The sequence below is a fragment of the Eretmochelys imbricata genome, chromosome 3, assembly GCF_965152235.1.
Source record: "Eretmochelys imbricata isolate rEreImb1 chromosome 3, rEreImb1.hap1, whole genome shotgun sequence".
NCBI classification, from domain to species: Eukaryota; Metazoa; Chordata; order Testudines; family Cheloniidae; genus Eretmochelys; species Eretmochelys imbricata.
In genome coordinates, this window is record NC_135574.1 from 100,503,512 (window position 1) to 100,527,031 (window position 23,520).

A 23,520-nucleotide genomic window follows, 5' to 3' on the forward strand; every position below is an offset into this window, starting at 1 on the left:
TTCCTAGAGCATATCTTTGAGAACATCGAGTCTTGTTTTAAAAAGTGTCAGTGATGGAGAATCCACCATCACCCTTGATAATTTGTTTCAATGGTTAATTGCTGTCACTGTTAAAAACGTGCTCTTAATTTCCTGTATGAATTTCTCTAGTTTTAACTTCCAGCCATTGGATCCTGTTATACCTCTCTCTACTAGATTGAAGCCCATTATTAAATATTTGTTTCCCATGTAGGTATTTATAGACTGTAATCAAATCACCCTTTAACCTTCTCTTTGTTAAGCTGAATCATAGGACTTGAAGGGACCTCGAGAGGTCATCTAGTATGGTCCCTTGCATTCATGGCAGGACCAAATATTATCTAGACCATTCCTGACAGATGTTTGTCTATCCTGCTCTTAAAAATCTCGAATGATGGAGATTCCACAACTTCCTTAGGCAATTTATTACAGTGCTTAACCATCCTGACAGTTAGGAAGTTTTTCCTAATGTCCAACATAAACCTCCTTTGCTTCAATTTAAGCCCATTGCTTCTTGTCCTGTCCTCAGAGGCTAAGAAGAACAATTCTTCTAATCTTTTACATGAAAACTGTTATCATGTCCCCTCTCAGTCTCTCTCTTCCAGATTAAACAAACCCAATTTTTTCAATCTTCCCTTTTAGGACATGTTTTCTAGACCTTTAATCATTTTTGTTGCTCTTCTCTGGACTTTCTCCAGTTTGTCCACATCTTTCCTGAAACGTGGCACCCAGAACTGGACACAATACTCCAGTTGAGGCTATCAGTGTGGAATAGAGCAAAAGAATTACTTCTCGTGTCTTGCTTACAACAACTCCTGCTAATACATCGCAGAATGATGTTCGCTTTTTTTGCAACAATGTTACACTGTTGACTCATATTTAGCTTGTGGTCCACTATACCCCCCAGATCCCTTTCCACGGTACTCCTTCCTAGGCAGTCATTTCCCATTTAGTATGTGTGCAACTGAGTGTTCCTTCCTAAGTGGAGTACTTTGCATTTGTCCTTATTGAATTTCATCTATTTATTTCAGATCATTTCTCCAGTTTGTCCAGATCATTTTGAATTTTAATCCTATCCTCCAAAGCACTTGCAACCCCCTCCCAGTTTGGTATCATCTGCAAACTTTATCAGGGTTCTCTGTATGCCATGATTTAAATCACTGATGAAAATATTGAACAGAACCGGACCCAGAACTGTTTCCTGCGGGACCCCACTCATTATGTCCTACCAGCATGACTGTGAACCACTGATAACTACTCTCTGGGAATGGTTTTCCAACCAGTTTTGTATCCATTTTATAGTAGCTCCATCTAGGTTGCATTTCCCTAGTTTGTTTATTGGAGGTCATGCAAGACAATTTCAAAAGCTTTACTAAAGTTAGGATATACCATGTCTACTGCTTCCCCCCATCTACAAGTCTTATTACCCTGTCAAAGAAAGCTATCAGGTTGGTTTGGCATGATTTGTTCTTGAGAAATCCATGCTGACTGTTACTTATTACATTATTATCTTCTAAATCTTTGCAAATTGATTGCTTAATTTGCTCCATTATCTTTCCAGGTACAGACATTAAGCTGCCTGGTCTGTAATTCCCCGGGTTGTCCTTATTTCCCTTTTTATAGATGGGCAAATATAGTGTCATTTTCCAGTCTTCTGGAATCTCTCCCATCTTCCATGACTTTTCAAATAGATTGAGCTCTTTGAGTCTATCACTGTAAGGCATGTTTTCTAATCCTTTAATCATTCACGTGGCTCTTCTCTGAACCCTCTCCAGTTTATCAACATTGTGTAAGTACCAAGGCATGGGCAGTTATGCCTAATGGTTAGAGTTGGACGCCAGAAACCAGTGCTAGGGGCAGAGCTGGATACAGAGTCATGTGCCAAGACAACCTGATAGCTTTCTTTGACAGGGTAATAAGACTTGTAGATGGGGGGAAGCAGTAGACATGGTATATCCTAACTTTAGTAAAGCTTTTGAAATTGTCTTGCATGACCTCCAATAAACAAACTAGGGAAATGCAACCTAGATGGAGCTACTATAAAATGGATACAAAATGGATACTTCCCCAGTCAGGAGTTTCGTGAGCGAAGCTCTTGGTGAGCTAAAGCTCCACCAGTCCCTTTCTCCACAGGTTCCAGATAGCTGCCAGGTGGCAGCCATGGTTTGAGCACTGCCTGGGGAGCTGCGGGCCTGGCTCTGAGACCCCCAATCCCTCACACATCCTTCTTGAATTGTGGGCACCAGCCCTGGACACAATATTCCAATACCGGACACACAAGGCCGAATACAGAAGTATAATAACCTCTCTAATCTTACTTAAGAGTTTCCTGTTTATGGAACCCAAGATTGCATTAGCTCCTTTGGTCACAGCATTGCACTGGGCGGTCATGTTCAGCTGATTATCCACCACAACCCCCTAATCTTTTTCAGAGTCACTGCTTCCCAGCATAAAGTCCCCCATTCTGTAAGTATGGCCTACATTTTTTGTTCCTACTTACTTAAGCCAATGCCTTACATAGGATACAGGACTGTAGGTTCCTTGTGTTACTGCTGAGTAAAATAAAGGGCTACGCTGGCTCTATGGGCTACAACACTTACATTTAGCTATATTAAAATGCCATATTGTTTGCTTGTGCCCAGTTTACCAAGTGATCCAGATCACTCTGAATCAGTGACCTGTCCTCTTCATTATTTACCACTCCCCCAATTTTTGTGTCACCTGCAAATGAAATACCTCACAATATATGACTTTTTTGTGACAGGTTCTTTTAGTCTCTTTGGTGGTTATATCACTTGGACTAGGCTTGGGACTAGGACTAAAACATGAAGACCAAGTACAAGGTACGTTTACAATATTTTCAGTACAGTGTTAATTTACACTTCCATCCAGCAAAGCATTTAAACAGAGGATGACTTATAATTTCACTAAAAATAAACCGTGGGTGCTCAACACTTGTGAAAATTAGGCCCTAGGTTTCTCAGGGTGCGCAACATAAAAAGAAAGCCGCCAAAATTGGTGGACAGCTTTAAAAAATTTGGCCAGTATGTGAGTCACATTATCATGCTGCATTATGAAAGATAGTCTGGATTAAGATCTGAGGATGATGGGCCAAGTAAGTATACAGCAGTTCCCAACTGACACTTGTCTGAACTTTCCATTCCATGAGAAAATTTGCTATTTAGACTTTTCATCCTGATTCAATACAAAAACATATTGAAATGTCCGAATTTCCCATATGATGGAAATTCTGATTTTTGATCAGCTCTAATTACTAATGAGAACTAGTCTACTTAGAATGCAGTGTAGTGCTGTCTGGAGGACAACAATTCCATTTCATGGCATTTCTTGAGGTTTCAAAATTTGTTTTCATTCTGCACTGGAACAAAATCAAAACCTTTGGAATGCTTTTGGAAAATGGAAATACATTGAAACATCTGTTTTCAGACTGAAAGCCTGAGCTTTTCAATTTGGTCTCTCTTTTGTCAGAAGTGACCAGAGAATTCTTGACCCAAAAAAGGCCCTTTCACACAAAAACTTTGCTGAAACTGATATGCCTCCATAAAACATTTTGGCTTTGACAAAACAACTTACTTTGATGACATTTTATTTTGTCAAAAATGTCCCAACCGGCTCAGTGCAATGTCAACAATTGGATAGATTCATTTAAAACAAATTCTATCTGTGCAGCCACAGAATGATGATGAAATGTTTTTTTCCTCATTCTTATGGTATCTATATTAATGTGTTAAACTTGTTTTCCTACTCTTCCCCACTCATTATTTTTCTTGCTTGTTTCCTTCTTCTGGAGTCTTGTGATATTCTTTGTAACTATGACGATGAACTGTAGTTACTCTTCAGTGACTCTTAACCAAATAGTATGATGTGTTCTCAACTTGCCATGTATCATTTATGGACATGTAGAGCCTGATTCGCCATTGCTTTCCACCCTGAGGAATCAATTATGCCTGCACAAAATTAATGCAAAGTGGTGTAAAATGTTAGCAGATCAGAATACCATCTTTTATAATCACTTTGCCCTGGTGTATTTGACTGCAAGCTGCAGGGCAATTGTGAATCAAGCCCGTTTACTCTTACTTCTTTCATTATGACTGGCCTAGCTTATGAAATAGTAACACAATAGCGAGTAGTTGCAGTACAAAGTCAGAGATATTAAATCTTATGAAAATGGCTTTGATCCTATGGGATAAACTTAAGTATTCAGAGTAAATTTCAGGATAGCTCCCATAATAATTCTGCAATATCTCAAGTTTTTGAAAAATATAATTAGATTTCTGCACCTGAATATTCTATTGTTCCATTATATAGTCTCTAAACAAATAATAAAAAGGAATTTAATATTGTTAAGAGTATGAAAACTTGCATTTCAAATAGAAAAAAAGGATGACACTGCTCCTGATTTAGGCTATGTCTACACTGCACAGTTAACCTGGTGACTGGCATTTGGGTTAGTCTAGCCTGGGTGTGAGCACTACCACAGCAAAGCCATATTTGCATTACTATGTCCTAACTGTCGCTGCACTTGTCCGTGTGTGTCTGGGGGCATATGCCATGGTTCTTTGTTGTGAGAAACTCTAGGAGTCTTTCTCAGTCTCTTGTTGGAAAGCTTGTTTGTTCTTCAGGGAGAATTGTGGGTAGGGCAGTGGAGGACTGTTAACACTCAAGTGGTTTTGCTGGCATCTCATTGCACAGTGAGCAGGTGCCAGCCCAAGTTAGTGTAGAACCCAACTTGGGCTCTAACCCACACACCTCAGCTGGGTAAACAAGCTGGGCTTAAAGCACCTCCAAACCTGGGTCAGAGATTTTTCTGTGTGGATGGTAGGGGGATTGGGCTAAAACCAGATAAACCCAGATTAACTGTGCAGTGTAGACATACCCTGAGACTCAGCATGTTAAATGCAAAATAACTTAAATTCAGTTAGGTCCATTCCACCCTTCTTCACAATTTAGGGTGGTTGAAAGTCCCAAGAACAAGGTCAGACATTCAATGGATTATTCATGTAGGAAAACAAGGTAGGATTACCTTTTCATATTGGGTGCATGTAAATACATCCATTAAAATCAGCAGCAGCCAAACCCTCTTTTAACAGACTAGAACTCAACTAGAAAACACTTGACAAATTGTCAGTGATGGGGAATAGAGAAGTGTACATTTGCAAAATGTGCACCTGCATTTTTGCAAATGTGGTGGAACTGTAAATCTGGGTAGTTGCACGTCTACCTCATAAATTGCTGGTGCAAATACGACACTTTGAGGTACAAGTGCTCTGATCTGTATCTACAATACATTTACAGGTGCATGCTTTTTATTGGCTACCTTTTTGGTTCCAGATGAAGTTGGGCTTGACTTATAAAGCCCTAAATGGCTTGGGGCTTCACAGTGTGAGAGAACTCTCTCCCTGTGTGTTATTGCCATAGCTTTGGTGACTAAAGGCACTCAAACCTCCAAACTTAATTTTAGGACTGGATAGGATCTGAGAAAAGGGAAGGGCAAACTAATTTTTAAGAAAGAGTCCCCTTTAAGAAGACCTCCAAACTGATCCTGCCCCAGTTCTGGTCTCCCATGTTTAAGAAGGATGAATTCAAACTGGAACAGGTACAGAGAAGGGCTACTACTAGGGTGATCCGAGGAATGGAAAACCTGTCTTATGAAAGGAAACTCAAGGAGCTTGGGTTTTTTAGCCTAACCAAAAGAAGGTTGAGGTGAGATATGATTACTCTCTATAAATATATCAGAGGGATAAATACCGGAGAGGGAGAGGAATTATTTAAGCTCAGTACCAGTGTGGACACAAGAACAAATGGATATAAACTGGCCATCGGGAAGTTTAGACTTGAAATTAGATGAAGGTTTCTAACCATCAGAGGAGTGAAGTTCTGGAATAGCCTTCCAAGGGAAGCAGTGGGGGCAAAAGACCTATCTGGCTTCAAGATTAAACTCCATAAGTTTATGGAGGAGATGGTATGATGGGATAACATGATTTTGGCAATTAATTAATCTTTAACTATTCATGGTAAATAGGCCCAATGGCCTGTGATGGGACGTTAGATGGGGTGGGATCTGAGTTACTACAGAGAATTCTTTCCTGGGTATCTGGCTGGTGAATTTTGCCCACATGCTCAGGGTTTCAGCTGATCGCCATATTTGGGGTCGGGAAGGAATTTTCCTCCAGGGCAGATTGGAAGAGGCCCTGGGGGGGGTTCGCCTTCCTCTGTAGCATGGGGCACAGGTCACTTGCTGGAGGATTCTCTGTACCTTGAAGTCTTTAAACCATGATTTGAGGACTTCAATAGCTCAGACATAGGTGAGAGGTTTATTGCAGGAGTGGGTGGGTGAGATTCTGTGGCCTGCATTGTGCAGGAGGTCAGACTAGATGATCATAATGGTCCCTTCTGACCTTAATATCTATGAATCCATGAGTAGAGTTCCTAATTCTCTTATTGTTCTAGGTGGCAGGCAAGCTTTTCCCCTTTCCCTTAGGCATCAAGTCAGGGGAGGAGCAGTTTAAGGAAGTTCATAAGGCCCTTGCCTCAGAGCAAACAAACTCAGAGTCAGAAAACAAAATCTCTAGAGCCCAGATCAGGCTAGCATCCTGGTGCCTGTGGGGCAGGGTGGGGGTGTGTGGGGAAAGGGAACCTGCAGTTTATAGCTGCCAACATAGCTTCTGGTCCCTCTCATCTGAAGAACTTGCTTTTCCTGTTCATATAGTCCAGCTCCAAGAGCTGGGCAGCGTGCTCCTGGGCTCTGCCAGGGATGTCTTGCCTGTAAGTTTCAGATTGTATTTTAAAAGGGTAGTATACTTTGCCACAGGAACCCTCTCTTCCTTTGGACCAAAATGCCTGAATTTGTTGCGCTTAAGTTAAAGGCATGTTGCAAGGACTACCTGTTTACTCAGACTTTGGGAGAAATGCATAATGTTAAGCACATTCAGAGGATTGAAGCCAAAACCCTCAGGGACCTTTAGAAGGGAGGATTCAAGACAGGTGTTTTGGCACAGAGTTCTTTGTGAACATATATGACTGTATCTCTTTATATAACTTTAAAATTAATAGTTTAAAATATTTTTTTACTTTCAATTTTAAGTTTACAAGTCCTGTTTACGTGGTCTGAATTTCACATATTTTCCCCATGTCATTATTCATCATAATATTCATATTATTTTTATTTTTATAATTATCCTAATTTTACATACGCACACACAAAGTTTTGTGTGGACATCTCCCAACTTTGATGGAAATAAGCTTATATTATTAATTTTACTAAATATGTTGACAAGTGATTTGGGAAATAGTTTTTGACAATTATTCAGAACATTCTGACTCTAGGCTCCTGGCCATGTTCCATTTCATTGTTGTATGCTTAAGGATTGGAATAATTTTGGTGCTAAAACCATCTTTTTTTCCCTTTACAGTCAGCTGCAGAAACAGATGTAATGAGCCATTTAATAAAAAGGGGCAGGGCTGCCAATGTGATGGTGGCTGTAAAGAGCTTCAAAACTGCTGCTGGGATTATGAGGGTACCTGTCTGGAACCAAGTACGTTCCCATAAATGTGAGATTTGTTAGTCTAGTCTTTGTATTAATTTTTCTGGAGGGAGGGTGAGGGGAAATGATAAATGTGCTATGTTTATTTATTCTGCCATGGGTACAGATGCAAAAAAGGTTCCCAGCCATCTTTTGTATTTTAGAGACTTGTTATGGCATGTAATGAATTCTGGAGCTGTTGTGTATGAATGTTGAATGCATGTTGTTAAGGTGCCATGCTACTTGTACTTGAAGGTGACATGATATGAAATATAAACTGGGATTAATTTCTTTCCTGAAAGACATCCACATTTTTTTTTATTAAGGAACGTACTTCAGTAAACTTTTAAATCAAGTATATATGTTCAATGACTAACTTTCATTGATTCACACCCAGCAAGACTGGGCCAACATAAAACCAAGCAAACTATTTCACAGATAACCAGTTCTCTCATAATCATCCTTGTTAGTCCAGACAAGGTCATGAATATCTTGAGTGGGAGCATACTGTTCTCCTTGTCCAGGGGCATGGAATGACAGGACAACTACCTCCCCCTCAGAAGGCAGGGAGGGGATTAATGGATGCCCCCAGTACCCTGTGTTCTGAACAGTATGCAGCACACGATGGTTATGTTAGCGGGATGAATTGGATCCACAGGCTACAAAGTTCTCTAGCAGACTTGTCTGCTTCTGTATCACATCCAGTGTCTTTTTCCTGCATGGTCCTTTGAACTCTAACTGTTCCCTTGACAGCTTCTTGAAATCCATCTCTCCTGTTCTGCTCTCTCTCTCACTCCTGTTCTGTAACATGTACACCTTCCTTCATTCTTTGGTCTGTTTGCCATCTGCTGGGAATCATGCAACATTTCTTCTTCGCTGTTCTTTCTCTTCCCTCAGAGACAATTGATTCAAAACAGCTCCCAATAGCGTCAATGGGCTTGTCAGTCCTGCTGATTTCACCACAGATGAATACATTCAGTGCTCTGAACGGAATTGTGGTTTTTTTCTTCATACGAAAACACAACTGTGACATACCAGGGTACAATCCAGGCTAACAAATAACTATGTCACCACTGCCCTATAATCTGGGGTTCCCTTTACAATACCTTGCTGGTGCAGCCTCCAGCCTGGTCTGCTCACAGACAGCCTCCAGCATGAAAGTCACTTCCAGCTATGTCTGTGTGTGTGCTGCAGCCAGCCATCCACATCCTGGCTCTTACTAGCCTTGGTTATATTGCAGGGTGATCCCAACACACCTCCAGCCCAGATCGTCTCTCAGAAATGCATGTTGTATACTGCCCAGCCCTGTCCCGGACAGTACAAATATGCTAAGTCCATTTTTCCTTGAACGGAATAATATGCACACAACTTGTTGCCCCAAATAGAATTGCCCAACCATTTCAGCTTGAATACACTGGGTTAGATAAAACAGTAAAACAAGTTTATTAACTACAAAGAGATAGATTTAGAACAAGTATAAGTAATGAGGCATAAAAGTCAAAAATGGCTACAAGAGAAATAAAGATAAAGCCCTTCTGGTGCCTAATTTAACAAACTATATTAGATTCAGTCACGGTTTTGCACCATATACTTTCAGCAGTCTTACACACCAAACTCTTTAGGTAAAAACCCCTCATACAGAGTCCAACTGTTTCCTTTGTCTCTTCAGGTGCAGTGAATGCATTGGGCCAGGAGAGAGAGAGCGAGAGAGAGCCTTGGGGTGTTTGTCCCTCCTTATTATAGTTTCAGTCCCCCTCTTGAAAAACATTTACATCTGAGAACCAGGGGACAAAATGTCTATGTGGAAGGATGTTCCCTGTTGTTTTTTTCACCTGTTTCAACTTCCTTTGTCTTCCCTTCCTGGTTGATGACTCTCTTTACTGCTTAAATGCAAATTAAGCAGAGTACACATTCCTTTGTTTAGGCCAGACCTGTTTGCCAACTTCTGTTTGGGCAGGGCTGTGGGATTTGGAACATGTGTTAAGAACACCCTGCAGAGGAATCTTATAACTTAACCGGCAATGTTGCCACCATCTTTTACCAGGACAATACTGACCAGCAAATTATGAGTTTTCAAATGATACCTTACAAGGCATACTTTGTGCAAAGATTATTACAGTAGGGTGTAGGGCATGAACACAGGGGTGAATTCTATCACAACAACCAATTAATAATTTTTCAGCTCAGATATGGACATGCACTAAACTCCGTTGTGGTGAGACACGGATAACTGGAAGCCACTGTTCTTGTTCTGAAGACTGCTTGGAGAAAAAAGACTGCTGTGTAAACTACAAAAGTATTTGCAAAGGTAAAACAAAAATTAATATTTAAAAGTGTGATTTGCTATATTATAGGGATATTTACAGGAAGCTACCCAAGTGAATATACATGAAATACATATAAAATAAACATATGGGGCTTTGTAATTGTTAGCAACTCTGATAAAACCCTTCTGGTGCCTAACTGAAGATACCTACAGCTTTTATTTGAGCAAGTTTAGATTTCTTGTAGCTGTAAATGTGTTTTGAGTGCCTGAGACACTTGGGGAGTGGCTGCTTTGTGGTGAAACACCTGGTATTTAGGTTTGTGAGAAGGAAGGTGATTGCTGGAAAGGAATGTAGTTTGTGTAAAATTAAATCTTAAGAAACACGAAAAGATATTATTATTGCAGGAGCACCTATAATGTGCTTTCCCAAAATGGAAGAAGGCACCGTCCCTGCTCTGACCTGGGTGAAATCTAAAAAACATGTCACTACCATCGTTAATGTAACTTTTTCATAACATTTCATTATAAGCACATTTTAAAATTAATTTTAACATTGTTTAAGACAGTAGACCCTATATACCAAGCACTGTTCCTTTAGAGAGTGTAAGATGAGTCCATGAGCTGAAGATAGCAGATAGAATTACTGGGTACATCACACATGCACCTGAGAAGTGGGGCTAGAACCCGTAGTCCTTTATTTCTGAAAATACGGGTCTCTGCCCAGCAGTGCCGGAAGCTCCCTAAAAGTGGGGGGGGGCCCTGAACTGGGGCCCTGTCCCCTGCTCTGCCCCTTCCCCCTGAGGCCCCGTCCTTGCTCCATCTCTTCCCCCAGGCCTCGCCCAGACTCATTCCTCTCTGCCCTCTCCCCCGACACTCACCCTTAAAGTAGGTAAAAAGTGGGAGGGCTATGCCTCTTAAAATTGATGGGGCCATGGCTTCTTGGCCCCCCCTGTTCTGGTGCCCCTAGTCTGCCACTTGTCCTAAAGAAGATCTTCCTTAACAGACAATAGCAGTAGTTTTCCTTACTTTTTTGTGGGTCAGCCACTGGCAGGTGATATCATACTCTCATTGCCACACACAAGGACAGCATTTACAGTGGACTTTTAGAGCAGTGTCATGAACTCTATTGCATCCTGGGCACTTTGTGGTGCAGAAATACGCAATGACACTGCTTCAGTATTTCAGTTAAAAGCATCTCCCTCCCTTTAATCTTTAGCAGTCCAAAATATACAGATGGAAAAAGAAATTTAACTTAAATATAGAACATTTAAGTTAAATATTTAACTTAAATAAAGATTTTAATTGTGTAAGGTTGATTAAACTCTTAGATTAGAGATGGATCTGAGCCACAAATTTTGGACCCTGATTTAAGACACACACACACACACACACACACACCCGGCCCAACCTAAAATTCATGGCTGTTGGGTTTGAAATTTTCATAAGGATGTTTAGATCTGGGATTTTCATTTGACTCATATATATTGGTTTCAGACATTAAATGTGGACCCAGATTCAGGTTTGGATTCCCAAAACCAATGACGTTTAGGGGAGTTTGGATCTGAGAGTTTAATTATAGTCCATCGCTATTTCAAACGATGCACAAAATAGGTGCCTGGAGTTACGTGGTACTTTAATGAGAACATTTGTGGCATGTTGTTATAGATACTTTAGCATTTCTATAGGAAAAATACAAAATAGACTCCAACTCAAAGAACCTGTCTCCAACCTTCTTTGTGTGTTCTGTATGCAAATATGTTAATGGAGATAGCAAAAATGCCACTGGCAAAACAAACCACACTTCATGACTATAATGTCAGAGGGTATAAAGGATCTATAGATTCTATAGCGCCTGCATCTATAAATGGACTTCTTTGAAATTGTGAGGTGGGAACGAATCAAAAAAACTATTTCAGTGTTTTAATCATAATAACAGAACCTGTTCTCACCCCTTCTCGTGGCTGTATTTAATTTTCACTTTTTATTTAGATTTACAATTGTTGGCTTTAATAATTCACAATGAAGGTCACTGTGAAAATGACAGGTTTTAGAGTAACAGCCATGTTAGTCTGTATTCGCAAAAAGAAAAGGAGTACTTGTGGCACCTTAGAGACTAACCAATTTATTTGAGCACAAGCTTACGTGAGCTACAGCTCACTTCATCGGATGCACACTGTGGAAAGTGTAGAAGATCTTTTATACACACAAAGCATGAAAAAATACCTCCCCCCACCCCACTCTCCGGCTGGCAATAGCTTATCTAAAGTGATCACTCTCCTTACTATTAATTTAGGCTTAAATAGAGACTGGGAGTGGCTAAGTCATTATGCAAGGTAGCCTATTTCCTCTTGTTTTTTCCTCCCCCCCCCCCCCCCAGATGTTCTGGTTTAACTTGGATTTAAACTTGGAGAGTGGTCAGTTTGGACGAGCTATTACCAGCAGGAGAGTGAGTCTGTGTGTGTATGGGGGTGGGTTTTTGGAGGGGGGTGAGGGAGTGAGAGAACCTGGATTTGTGCAGGTAATGGCCTAACTTCATTATCATGCACATTGTGTAAAGAGTTGTCACTTTGGATGGGCTATCACCAGCAGGAGGGTGAATTTGTGTGGGGGGGGTGGAGGGTGAGAAAACCTGGATTTGTGCTGGAAATGGCCTAACCTGACGATTACTTTAGATAAGCTATTACCAGCAGGACAGTGGGGTGGGAGGAGGTATTGTTTCATATTCTTTGTGTATATATAAAGTCTGCTGCAGTTTCCACGGTATGTATCTGATGAAGTGAGCTGTAGCTCACGAAAGCTCATGCTCAAATAAACTGGTTAGTCTCTAAGGTGCCACAAGTACTCCTTTTCTTTTTGCGAATACAGACTAACACGGCTGTTACTCTGAAACCTCTCCTTACAATGTGTATGATAATCAAGTTGGGCCATTTCCAGCCCAAATCCAGGTTTTCTCACCCCCCCCCCCCCACACAAACCCACTCTCCTGCTGGTAATAGCTTATCTAAAGTGACCACTCTCCTTATAATGTGTATGATAATCAAGGTGGGCCATTTCCAGCACAAATCCAGGGTTTAACAAGAACGTCTGGGGGTGGGGGGGGGAGGGGGTTAGGAAAAAACAAGGGGAAATAGGTTACCTTGCATAATGACTTAGCCACTCCCAGTCTCTATTCAAGCCTAAGTTAATTGTATCCAATTTGCAAATGAATTCCAATTCAACAGTTTCTCGCTGGAGTCTGGATTGGAAGTTTTTTTGTTGAAGAATTGCAACTTTCATGTCTGTAATCACATGACCAGAGAGATTGAAGTGTTCTCCGACTGGTTTATGAATGTTATAATTCTTGACATCTGATTTGTGTCCATTTATTCTTTTATGTAGAGACTGTCCAGTTTGACCAATGTACATGGCAGAGGGGCATTGCTGGCACATGATGGCATAGATCACATTGGTGGATGTGTAGGTGAACGAGCCTCTGATAGTGTGGCTGATGTTATTAGGCCCTGTGATGGTGTCTCCTGAATAGATATGTGGGCACAGTTGGCAACGGGCTTTGTTGCAAGGATAGGTTCCTGGGTTAGTGGTTCTGTTGTGTGGTCTGTGGTTGCTGGTGAGTATTTGCTTCAGGTTGGGGCGCTGTCTGTAGGCAAGGACTGGCCTGTCTCCCAGGATTTGTGAGAGTGTTGGGTCATCCTTCAGGATAGGTTGTAGATCTCCATTGTAAGGAGAGTGATCACTTTAGATAAGCTATTGCCAGGAGGAGAGTGAGGTAGGGGGAGGAATTTTTTCATGTTTTGTGTGTATAAAAGATCTTCTACACTTTCCACAGTATGCATCCAATGAAGTGAGCTGTAGCTCACGAAAGCTTATGCTCAAATAAATTGGTTAGTCTCTAAGGTGCCACAAGTACTCCTTTTCTTTTTACTTTGAAAATGGTTATTGTTTCCGCCTGCCTTGGGATCCTTAGTGGGAGGGCTTTTCTGTGGGAGGGAGAAGACTTATTTAAAAATAATCCACTGCTTTTTCTGCCCCATCAGTTCTCTCTATTATTCCTTTCCTCTTTGATTTGTCCTTCTTGCCTCTCTCATGACTCCTTTTGTTCTTCTAAAGAGACTCTAGTGGATCATCAGCATATGATAAATGTTTAGGAGCATTAAGCAGAGTTTCAGAAAATCACAGGGGAGTGGAAAGGAAACTGCTTTGTGTTGTATATTTACTTTTCTACAGTGCTGCAGTGACACCTTTTATGCTTTTCAGGTGAAACGCCTTGGGTGAAAGAAGCGTGTCCATCACTTAACACTTCTCAGTGCCCAGAAGGGTAGGATGATTTGTACACTTATCAGTCTGCAAATGGAATTTTTTTGCATTTGTCTTTTTAACATTGTAACTGAACCTTTTCTGATGGAGAAAAATGTTATAAGATTCAGAAATAACAAAGTGCACAAATTTTGGGAAGCCTGTAATAAGAAATAATTCTTATTTATGCAGTGCCTAAAATTGCATTAGTTGTTTTACAGCAGTTGAAAAAGATTGCTTCCTGTCCTGAAGAGTACACAGTTTAAACTTTAGACAACATGCGAGTGACATCAGCAGGCAATTGGAAGAGCACAGGGCAAGGGATGCAACAGTGTGGTCACTTAATAGCATTTGTTATATGTGGGCATCTTGGTGGTTCTGATATTCACACACACACACACACACACACACAATGTCAGAACCACCAAGATGCCCACATATAACAAATGCTATTAAGTGACCACACTGTTGTATATACTATATATAAAATACACACAAACTGATAACTCATATGTGGAAGTGATATCCAGAGTATGGGGTGGCCACAACACTCACAAGTGAAGGAGTACTTGTGGCACCTTAGAGACTAACCAATTTATTTGAGCATAAGCTTTCGTGAGCTACAGCTCACTTCATCGGATGCATACTGTAGAAAATACAGAAGGTGTTTTTATACATACAAACCATGAAAAAATGGGTGTTTACCACTACAAAAGGTTTTCTCTCCCTCCACCCCACTCTCCTGCTTGTAATAGCTTATCTAAAGTGATCACTCTCCTTACAATGTGTATGATAATCAAGTTGGGCCATTTCCAGCACAAATCCAGGTTGTCTCCCCAACCCCCCACACACAAAGAGAGTGGGTTTGGGGCAGGCTGGGGGGGTGGGAAAAACCTGGATTTGTGCTGGAAATGGCCCAACTTGATTATCATACACATTGTAAGGAGCGTGATCACTTTAGATAAGCTGTTACCAGCAGGAGAGTGGGGTGGGGGGAGAGAAAACCTTTTGTAGTGGTAAACACCCATTTTTTCATGGTTTGTATGTATAAAAACACCTTCTGTATTTTCTACAGTATGCATCCGATGAAGTGAGCTGTAGCTCACGAAAGCTTATGCTCAAATAAATTGGTTAGTCTCTAAGGTGCCACAAGTACTCCTTTTCTTTTTGCGAATACAGGCTAACATGGCTGTTACTCTGAAACCACTCACAAGTGATGAAGTCAAGAGTTATCCACAGGTTATCCCAAACTCATGCTGATAATACCTTCGTCCAAGCTATCGGCATATATTATGCACAGCACGCTCTTCTTTCTCTTTTTTAGTGATTTCAGCTTTTAGCAGGTTTCAGAGGACATTCTTAGCAGTAGTCCCCTTTTTCTTTTCTCCCCTGCTGTCTCACTTATATTTACTTATTTTTAATAATAAATTAACATGGAAAGCTCTTAGCCTAGAAGGAAGTGGCTGATAGAAAAGGGATGGAATATTAGTATATTTTCTCTATACAATGAGAAAAGTATAGAAAGGTATATACACTGATGCTGACCAGTTCCTCATTGTTCCGCTGTGTTCCCCTTGTCTATTGTATCCATCTCCTTTTCTATCATCTTTTATGTAGAATGTCTGCTTTCCAGGGCAGGGACAGTTTTTGTTATGTATTTGTATAGTGCCTAGCGCAGCAGAGTCCTGTCCATGACTGGAGCCCCTAAATGCTACTGTAATACCAATCCTACTGAATAATATAATATAGTACTCCCCTGGATGGATAATCTATCTGTCTCATACCAGTACTATATTACATTGATTCTTCTGGAAGGCTTTGAATCCTGTTCCCTAGAATTCAGCTGATGACGCAGGCAGAGAGTATAATACTTTGGACTTAGCCAACTTTTCTGCTCAACCAGTATACACTTTCTTTTTTTAATTAAATTTGGGAACGATCTGTCGCAACACACTTTAGAATAGAATACATGAGATCAATTCCACATAAAAATTCAGTTGTTTATGAAAACCAGGAATGATTTGTACATCTACTTCTCAGGAAAAAACAAAACCCTAGTATTTTTTTCTTAGCTGAGTCGTTCATAGTCCATCACATATCATTGTTCTCTCTCTCTGTGCAACTTTGAAGCAATTACTTGGGAGTCATTTCTTTTTGTCAGCAGCTCTGCAGAAAGCAACAGCTATTCTGATTTCTGAATGCCATTTCTTACCTTAGTCAGAACTTTTTACTTGAGGTAGCTTTGGGGAGAAAGGTCAGTTGAGAGGAATTGGCAAAGTGAGGGGGAGAAAGAAAGGGATGGAAACATATAATATATAAACACTTTCAAAAATCACGAAGAATTATGAAACAGGTATGCAGCTATTTCTATATATACAATATTGCTGATGCATATGGGGAGGTAGGGTAGAACACCACCTTAAAAGGTGGTCTTCAAAGTATAATACGTGGTTTCTTTACAAACATAGACTTGACCAGTGAACCATTATATTATGTATTTGCAGATAACTTTAGCTGCATTTATAACTAGGAACACTTTTAGTAATATAGTCTCATCCCAAAGAACAAGGATTTCTCCATGCAAGGATTCTGTGCATAGAGTATGAAAATATACTTCTTAGATTAACAAACAACCTGCCCAGTTTCGAGCACAGATTCATAGGATAGAGGGAGGTGAGTATCTCTTTAAATGTTGTATTTCCTAAAATCACAGTGCTGTTTAAGACCCTGTTCAGATTTAGGTTTAGATCAGGAATGTGCCACCTACAACCTTGTCTGAAATGTGGCTGCTGCTAGCAGGTTTCCTTATTGGCATGGAAAGGGTGCTTTTACGGAGATGCATGCTAGCAAATAGGCCTACAGGCCATTCCCAACGGTGAAAACAGTTAATCGCTCTCAGCATTAAACAGCATAACGGTGTTAAAACCCTGCTAGCAATAACTGTACATAGCATTGTGGTTAGAACAGTTCTTACTCAATGTGGAGAGGGTGTATATATGGAGTACGATGTTCCTTCATAAAGATTTTTAATTCAATTTTTTGCTAGGTCCCATGTGTACAGATCCCTAATTTAGACAAAGCTGCTTTTTCTATATAATTCCCGGGTATAATTGTTTCTAAGGAAACTATAAAATATATAATTATGTTTAGCAAACATGGCTGAATTACAGGACTGAAAGCACTGGGTACTACCTATGTCAACCCTGTATTATTAAAAACGGAGTTTTATAATGTTTATTACTTAACATTTACTAATGTGTTTTTTCCTGTCGGATTGTATGTGGTAGAACAATGGTCAATTCTTAGCCAACCACAGAGTTTTATTGTCACAGCTGTTTCCTCCTGGTAAGAGTTTACCATAACAACAATTTAATTTTTTTTCTACCTGGCCATTTATATTTGTGTATCCTAACATCATACCTACTATATTTGATTAAGTCACTCAGAGCTAAGGATTTTAGCCTTGATTCTTTATATTAGCTGTTACAGAATAACATGTTATTAGAGGCTAAACTCTCCTGGTAATACTGATTAAGCTCAGTTGGATATTGAGAAAGTGTGCTCCAGCTCAGTGGAGGTTGTGGAAGGATTTGGTGTGGGAAGAACTTGGACTGCTTATTAAACTTCTCAGAAAGGAAATCAGGAGAGAGTTAGCACAAACCCTCCACAAGAAAGCTTCATTCCCCAAGATGCAGGCCAGATAGGCAAAGTTTCCTAAGGGTAGCATGACCAGATGTCCCGATTTTATAGGCACAGTCCCGATATTTGGGGCTTTTTTTTATATAGGCGCCTACGACCTCCCCCCCCATTCCAATTTTTCACACTTTCTATCTGATCACCCTACCTAATGGGTGATTGTTAGAATGTTCAGACCATCTGTGTGGACATGCTTGAAGAGGATTTCAGGATATATTGAGACACAAAAGACAAAATTCAGACCCTGGCATAAGCAGTATCTTCCAGCTAATTTGGCCCATCATCTGTTTGTTTATATTTATAGTTTGTTTTAAAATAAAAACCTATAAGTTACTTTTCCTAAATTCTAAGTATACTTAGGGTTCCTATTCTTGTACTCCTGCAGCTGTTTGATAGCACACTTTTGAAAGCTAATGTAAATAACCTTCCTTTGCCTTTTGAATAATGATTTATTGTTATAAAGGATTATAAACTTGTAAAAAAAAGTATTTGGAACTTCTGTTCCTGGCTTCTGGGTCAACACTATTGATATAACTATGCATTCTGCAGAATGTGGCTAAAACTCTTTTCTGATGACAAACTCCCACTTACTTGCAGGTTTGATTTGCCACCACTTATCCTTTTTTCGATGGATGGTTTTAGAGCAGAATATTTACAAACATGGACTTCTTTACTGCCGAATATCGAAAAACTCAGTAAGTTACCAAGAAAGCAGTGACAATTAAAAACAGAACCTGCTGGCAATTTCTTCAGTTCCCTCTTCCACCATTTTATACATGTGACTCCCTGGTCAACAAGAGGAATATTTCATAGTAGTTCTTGGATCAGTGGTTTGCTCAGGATTAACTTGGGAGTTAGAGTTCATTGTAGTCACCCATGGACCAGTGGCCACCAATACTGGCTTGCAGCCTCAAATTTTATTTAAATAAATATTGTGAAACATTCATTCAAATAAAGTTTAAAGCTGAAAAAGTTCCAGTGAAAGTTTTAATACATTTTCTATCCTCCATTTTATTAAATTATTGTAAATTGTAATAAAATGTCCAAAGGATCATCACTTAATGTCATTAAATTATATCATAATACTAAAGAGCAATGAACTGTGTAACAGTGAAATGTCACTCAAAGAAACAGTCTTTTTGAGTCTGGAATTTTGTTCTATTCATAGACAGCTGCGTATTTAAATGTTCATCAACTATCATCAATTACTTCACTCAAATTTATTAAATTTAAACTTTAATATGCTGATTCACTTAATTAGTACAGCCACACTCCTGAAAGATGCACAGTGCTCTGAAGTTAGTGGGAATAGAGGGTCATCAGCATGTTGCTGTAGTGGGCCCTCAAAACTTGCACATAAGTTGAGTACGGTTTTCATGGGAATACTTTAGAATCAGAGCCTCATTGCTTCTAGTGTTCCTATGGTTCAATTCAATCATCTTCTTCACTTTCCCCACAAGAACCAGACTCTGAAAGTGACAGAATGATCATGTGTTTACTTTTTATATTATATATTTAAAAACTTGACATGGTTGCTGGAAGCCACTAAATGTAATTGGATAAACAAACTTATCTGTTTTGTGGCTAACCTATTAAATATAACAAGGGCTGTAAGAGAGTCATAACTCTGACTAATGAGCAAACTGACCTGACCCTTGCATAAGTGTTTTATGCTTAGCAGAAGAAATACCATCAGCTAATAAGTCATTTCATGAAAAGTCCAAGTTTATGTCAAAGTCTGTTTGAAACAGATTTAAGGGAAGTGTATCTTTCCTACTGGAATGAAAGAAATGTTAATCTCAAGCTTCCAGGAGGATATTTCGAACTTTGGTTTACACTGACCAGTCACACGCATCTGTTTTCAATGTTAACATTGGTTTGTGGACTCACACACTTTGTTTCTTACATTAGTAGCTGGGGGGGGACCCCGTTATTTACATGTGCGAGATGATAAAACAGTGGTGTGCTAACTTTCATATCATGAACCAGTTCCTCTCAAGGACCATTTCCTTTTCCCAGCTGATCCCACATTGTCTGCAGCAACTGTAGGGCTCAGTTACATAACAAAGTACATTTAGGAAAGGATTAAGAAGAGAAACATGAACATAAACTCATTTTGTGCTTGAAGACTTATTAGTGATTTAGCCTGGTGACACCAGCAACTCTGCAGACCCCGCAGGAGGTCTTTGTGGACCATTGGTGGTCAGTAGATGATAATATAAAACCTTAAAAAAACATTCGCTGCCACCACTCATGCTGTTATCACAAACCTGAGAGGTTGTTGTGATCTATCCTTGTATCTTTACTAACTCCATAGATGGTTTTTAATAGTTTGGCCCAGAAAACCTAGGTATTACATTCAGTAGAGCTAGTCAAACTATTAATTGCAGGTAATGTTCATTATGAATTTAACCCTTTTCACTGTCTGTGAATTATTTGCAAACTTTGCCTGATGAATCCACTGTGCTTGTTTGTTATTCATAAGCATTTTGCCAAATAGTTTGGATGAACAGTTTTCAGCCTATGGGTTGTTCAACCTGACTGTTCGCTTTTTATGTAGTGTGGGGGATCACTGAACCCCCAGTTCTTTCTCTGATCTCTGACTGAGTGACAGAAACTTTTTAAACAGAAGCATGAAGTTGGATTTCAGTAAACCATTGCACAGCAAGAGAAGTGATTATTCAAAGGAGACAGGAAGGATAGTCCAGTGGTTAGGTCACTAGTCTTGGCCTTGGAAGATCCAGATTAATTCCCTGCTCTGCCAGGCTGCCTGTGTGACCTTGGACAAGTCATTTAGCCATTGTATGCTTGCCTCAATTTCAAATCTGTAAAATGGGGCTATTAGCATTTCCTTACCTCATGGAAGTGTTGTGCTATTAAAAAATGTGAGGTGCTACAGTAATGGGGGCTATACAAGTACCGTAGAGAGATTGTCTGTCTGAATATTTGCATATGAGGAATATGACACCTTGAATTACAGAAACTGAACCTGGTGGAAAATGTCATCTAAAAATGTTTTGTGACCAGCTCTAATTTTCAATATTACAGTTGCTTGGGAAGTAATCTTATAATCACTCAGCATGATTTGTTGCAGAAACATGTGGCACGCATTCAAAGTACATGAGAGCTGTTTACCCCACCAAAACTTTCCCAAACCACTACACTATTGTCACGGTGAGTGAGAATTTATTATTTTTATTCTTCACTATTTGTACAGCCTGCAAAATGTTAGGTGCTGTAGCAGGACAAAAGAAAAAGAGGAAGTTCTTATCCCAAAGAGCTAACAATCTCATTTTAGATGTGACACTACAGTGAAAATAACAATAAGGGAAGGATTGGACAAGGAACCGTGGAAGGGCATGGCAGAGAGCAGCAGAGGAGAAAGGGGCCATAGTTCATATGTTTACATAAATATGCTGCCTTCTTTAGCAGAGGTGTCTGTGCCTAGCCCTGTGGATAGATTATTTATTCCTGCTCTTTGTTAGAATGCATCCGATGAAGTGAGCTGTAGCTCACGAAAGCTTATGCTCAAATAAATTTGTTAGTCTCTAAGGTGCCACAAGTACTCCTTTTCTTTTTGCGAATACAGACTAACATGGCTACTACTCTGAAACCTGTATAGGAGTGCTGGTCTCAGTGACATATTAAAATTGTTTTTGCTGCTTATATGTAACCAATTGGGATCTATCATACCTGTTTACAGACACATCAGGCTTCATGTGTTATAGTAATTTCACCAATTAAATGAAATCGGGATGAAAATATGGAAGTTGAACAGATTGGCAGATAAAAGGATGACATGTGATAAATCTTTTCTATCTCTAACTTCTATCTTCAGTTGTAATGGAACACAGTATAGATTTAATTTTACTTTAAGAATGAGAGAAATATTTCACCTTTCTTAATTTATTTTCATTCCTAGGGTTTGTATCCAGAATCTCATGGTATCATTGACAACAACATGTATGATGTAAACTTGAGCCAGAGTTTCTCACTTTCTGGGCAGGCAAAATTCAACCCTATCTGGTGGAAAGGACAGCCAGTATGTGTCATTCTTTCTATGGTGCTTGTCATAACCTCCAGATTAGCTCATGTCAAAGCATAAAATACCAAGTTGTGGGATATCAAGGTTCATCAGTTTGTTCCACAGTCCATATCCTGTGGTGTGTATTGCTGATTTTTTAATGGACGGTTTGCCTTTGATACAGGAAGAAAAGTTGTTTAACCTTTAACATCTGAATTATTTTCTATATCTGAAAACTTTATCTAATGGTGATACTTTGTGAGCAAATTTAAAATACATTGGCCCATATTCAGACCTGAAGTAAAATGCTGGCACCACTTAAGTGACTGGGAGTTTTACTAGATTTTGCACTTTGAACTTAGCTGTGCAAACTGCAGCAGTAACCCTTTACATGAGGTCTGAAAGTCTAGTCTAAAAACAAAAGTTTTGTTTATAAACAAACAAACAAACAAAAACAGTTTAATGTTATTGAGTGTCAACTGTCCTTATCTGTCCCATCATTTACAAAGCAAGGGAATGTGCAGTTGAGGACATCATAGATCTCTCACTGCCCAAGTAGTTTATTAAGTATAAAATATTGCGTATTTCATCACAAATCGATAACTTTAGCTCTGACCTAAAACTGATATTCTTTCACCAGTAATCTCAAAATATAAACAGAGCACCAAACATTTTGAAAAAGAACTAAAAATTGCATGGGTTCAAATATACAACTTTTGTTCTTGTTTCATGAGGAATCCAATCAGCCTTGTAACGGGGACTGTGGTTGCAACCCTAAATATGGCAAGTTTATCCCCTCTGTGTAATAAAACAACATATACCTGCTGCTGAGCTCAGACTGTGCCCTAGCCTATCACAACCAAAACCACAGGCCTTTATCACTGGAACAAAAGGAAGATCATTGTTAGCTGTCAGGTATAGAAATACCCTGACATTCTTGCTAAACTGTGAATAGCCAATAGAGGGCAACATCCCATCTTCAATCCTGTAAACAGGAGACAAATATCAAATCACAAACATTGCAATAGTTGGGTAATGGTAGGGCAGGTGAAAGAAACAACTGAAAAATGTGAGCCTAGCAAAGGATCTGCCCTTGCATTTTTCTGAATCTGTACTTTGGCTTGTACTGTCTTGTATGTGGTTATCCAGTAGTGTGAATGGCTTGAAATAAGATATTTGTGTCCTCTACCTAGATCTGGCTGACAGCAATGTATCAGAATTTGAAGGCTGGCACCTTCTTTTGGCCTGGATCAGATGTACCTATTAATGGAACATACCCCAATTTGTACAGGTTGTACAACAAGTAAGTTTCAGAATAGTCAAAAGATTTATGACACAAGTCTTACAAGCTGGTCCAAAGCTGCAAGTTGGCAATAGTTTTTTTAATAAAGATGAAGTATTAGAGCTCTTACCAAAGTTCTGGGAAACAGACACCAGATTAGTGTCAAATTATTCCACTTTTCCAGTGAAACTAACATTTATGGCTGAGATTTTCAGAACCACTTAAGGGACTTAGATGCGCAGTTACTGTTGATAATTGATGGGCATTTCTATCCCCCAGATGGCTTTGATAGTTTCAAATTATAGCAAAATGACAGTTTCCCACTAGAAAACAGTCCTGCAATTTTGATAAAAACAGAAAAATATTCCAGGCAAATCATATTGTAGTTTCTCTGATT

The 23,520-nt window shown here is 39.6% G+C and overlaps 1 protein-coding gene across 1 annotated transcript in view; it reads left to right on the forward strand.

The window, feature by feature from the left end:
* The window catches only part of ENPP3 (ectonucleotide pyrophosphatase/phosphodiesterase 3), a 78,884-nt gene that overhangs the window by 9,261 nt on the left and 46,103 nt on the right, over window positions 1–23,520 (forward strand). Inside the window, exons 2-9 of the mRNA XM_077811744.1 lie at window positions 2,783–2,861; window positions 7,452–7,574; window positions 9,745–9,870; window positions 14,083–14,143; window positions 18,415–18,512; window positions 20,912–20,991; window positions 21,740–21,859; window positions 23,035–23,144. Of these exons, the coding sequence (XP_077667870.1) occupies window positions 2,783–2,861; window positions 7,452–7,574; window positions 9,745–9,870; window positions 14,083–14,143; window positions 18,415–18,512; window positions 20,912–20,991; window positions 21,740–21,859; window positions 23,035–23,144 (797 nt within the window). The remainder of the gene's footprint in view (window positions 1–2,782; window positions 2,862–7,451; window positions 7,575–9,744; window positions 9,871–14,082; window positions 14,144–18,414; window positions 18,513–20,911; window positions 20,992–21,739; window positions 21,860–23,034; window positions 23,145–23,520) is intronic.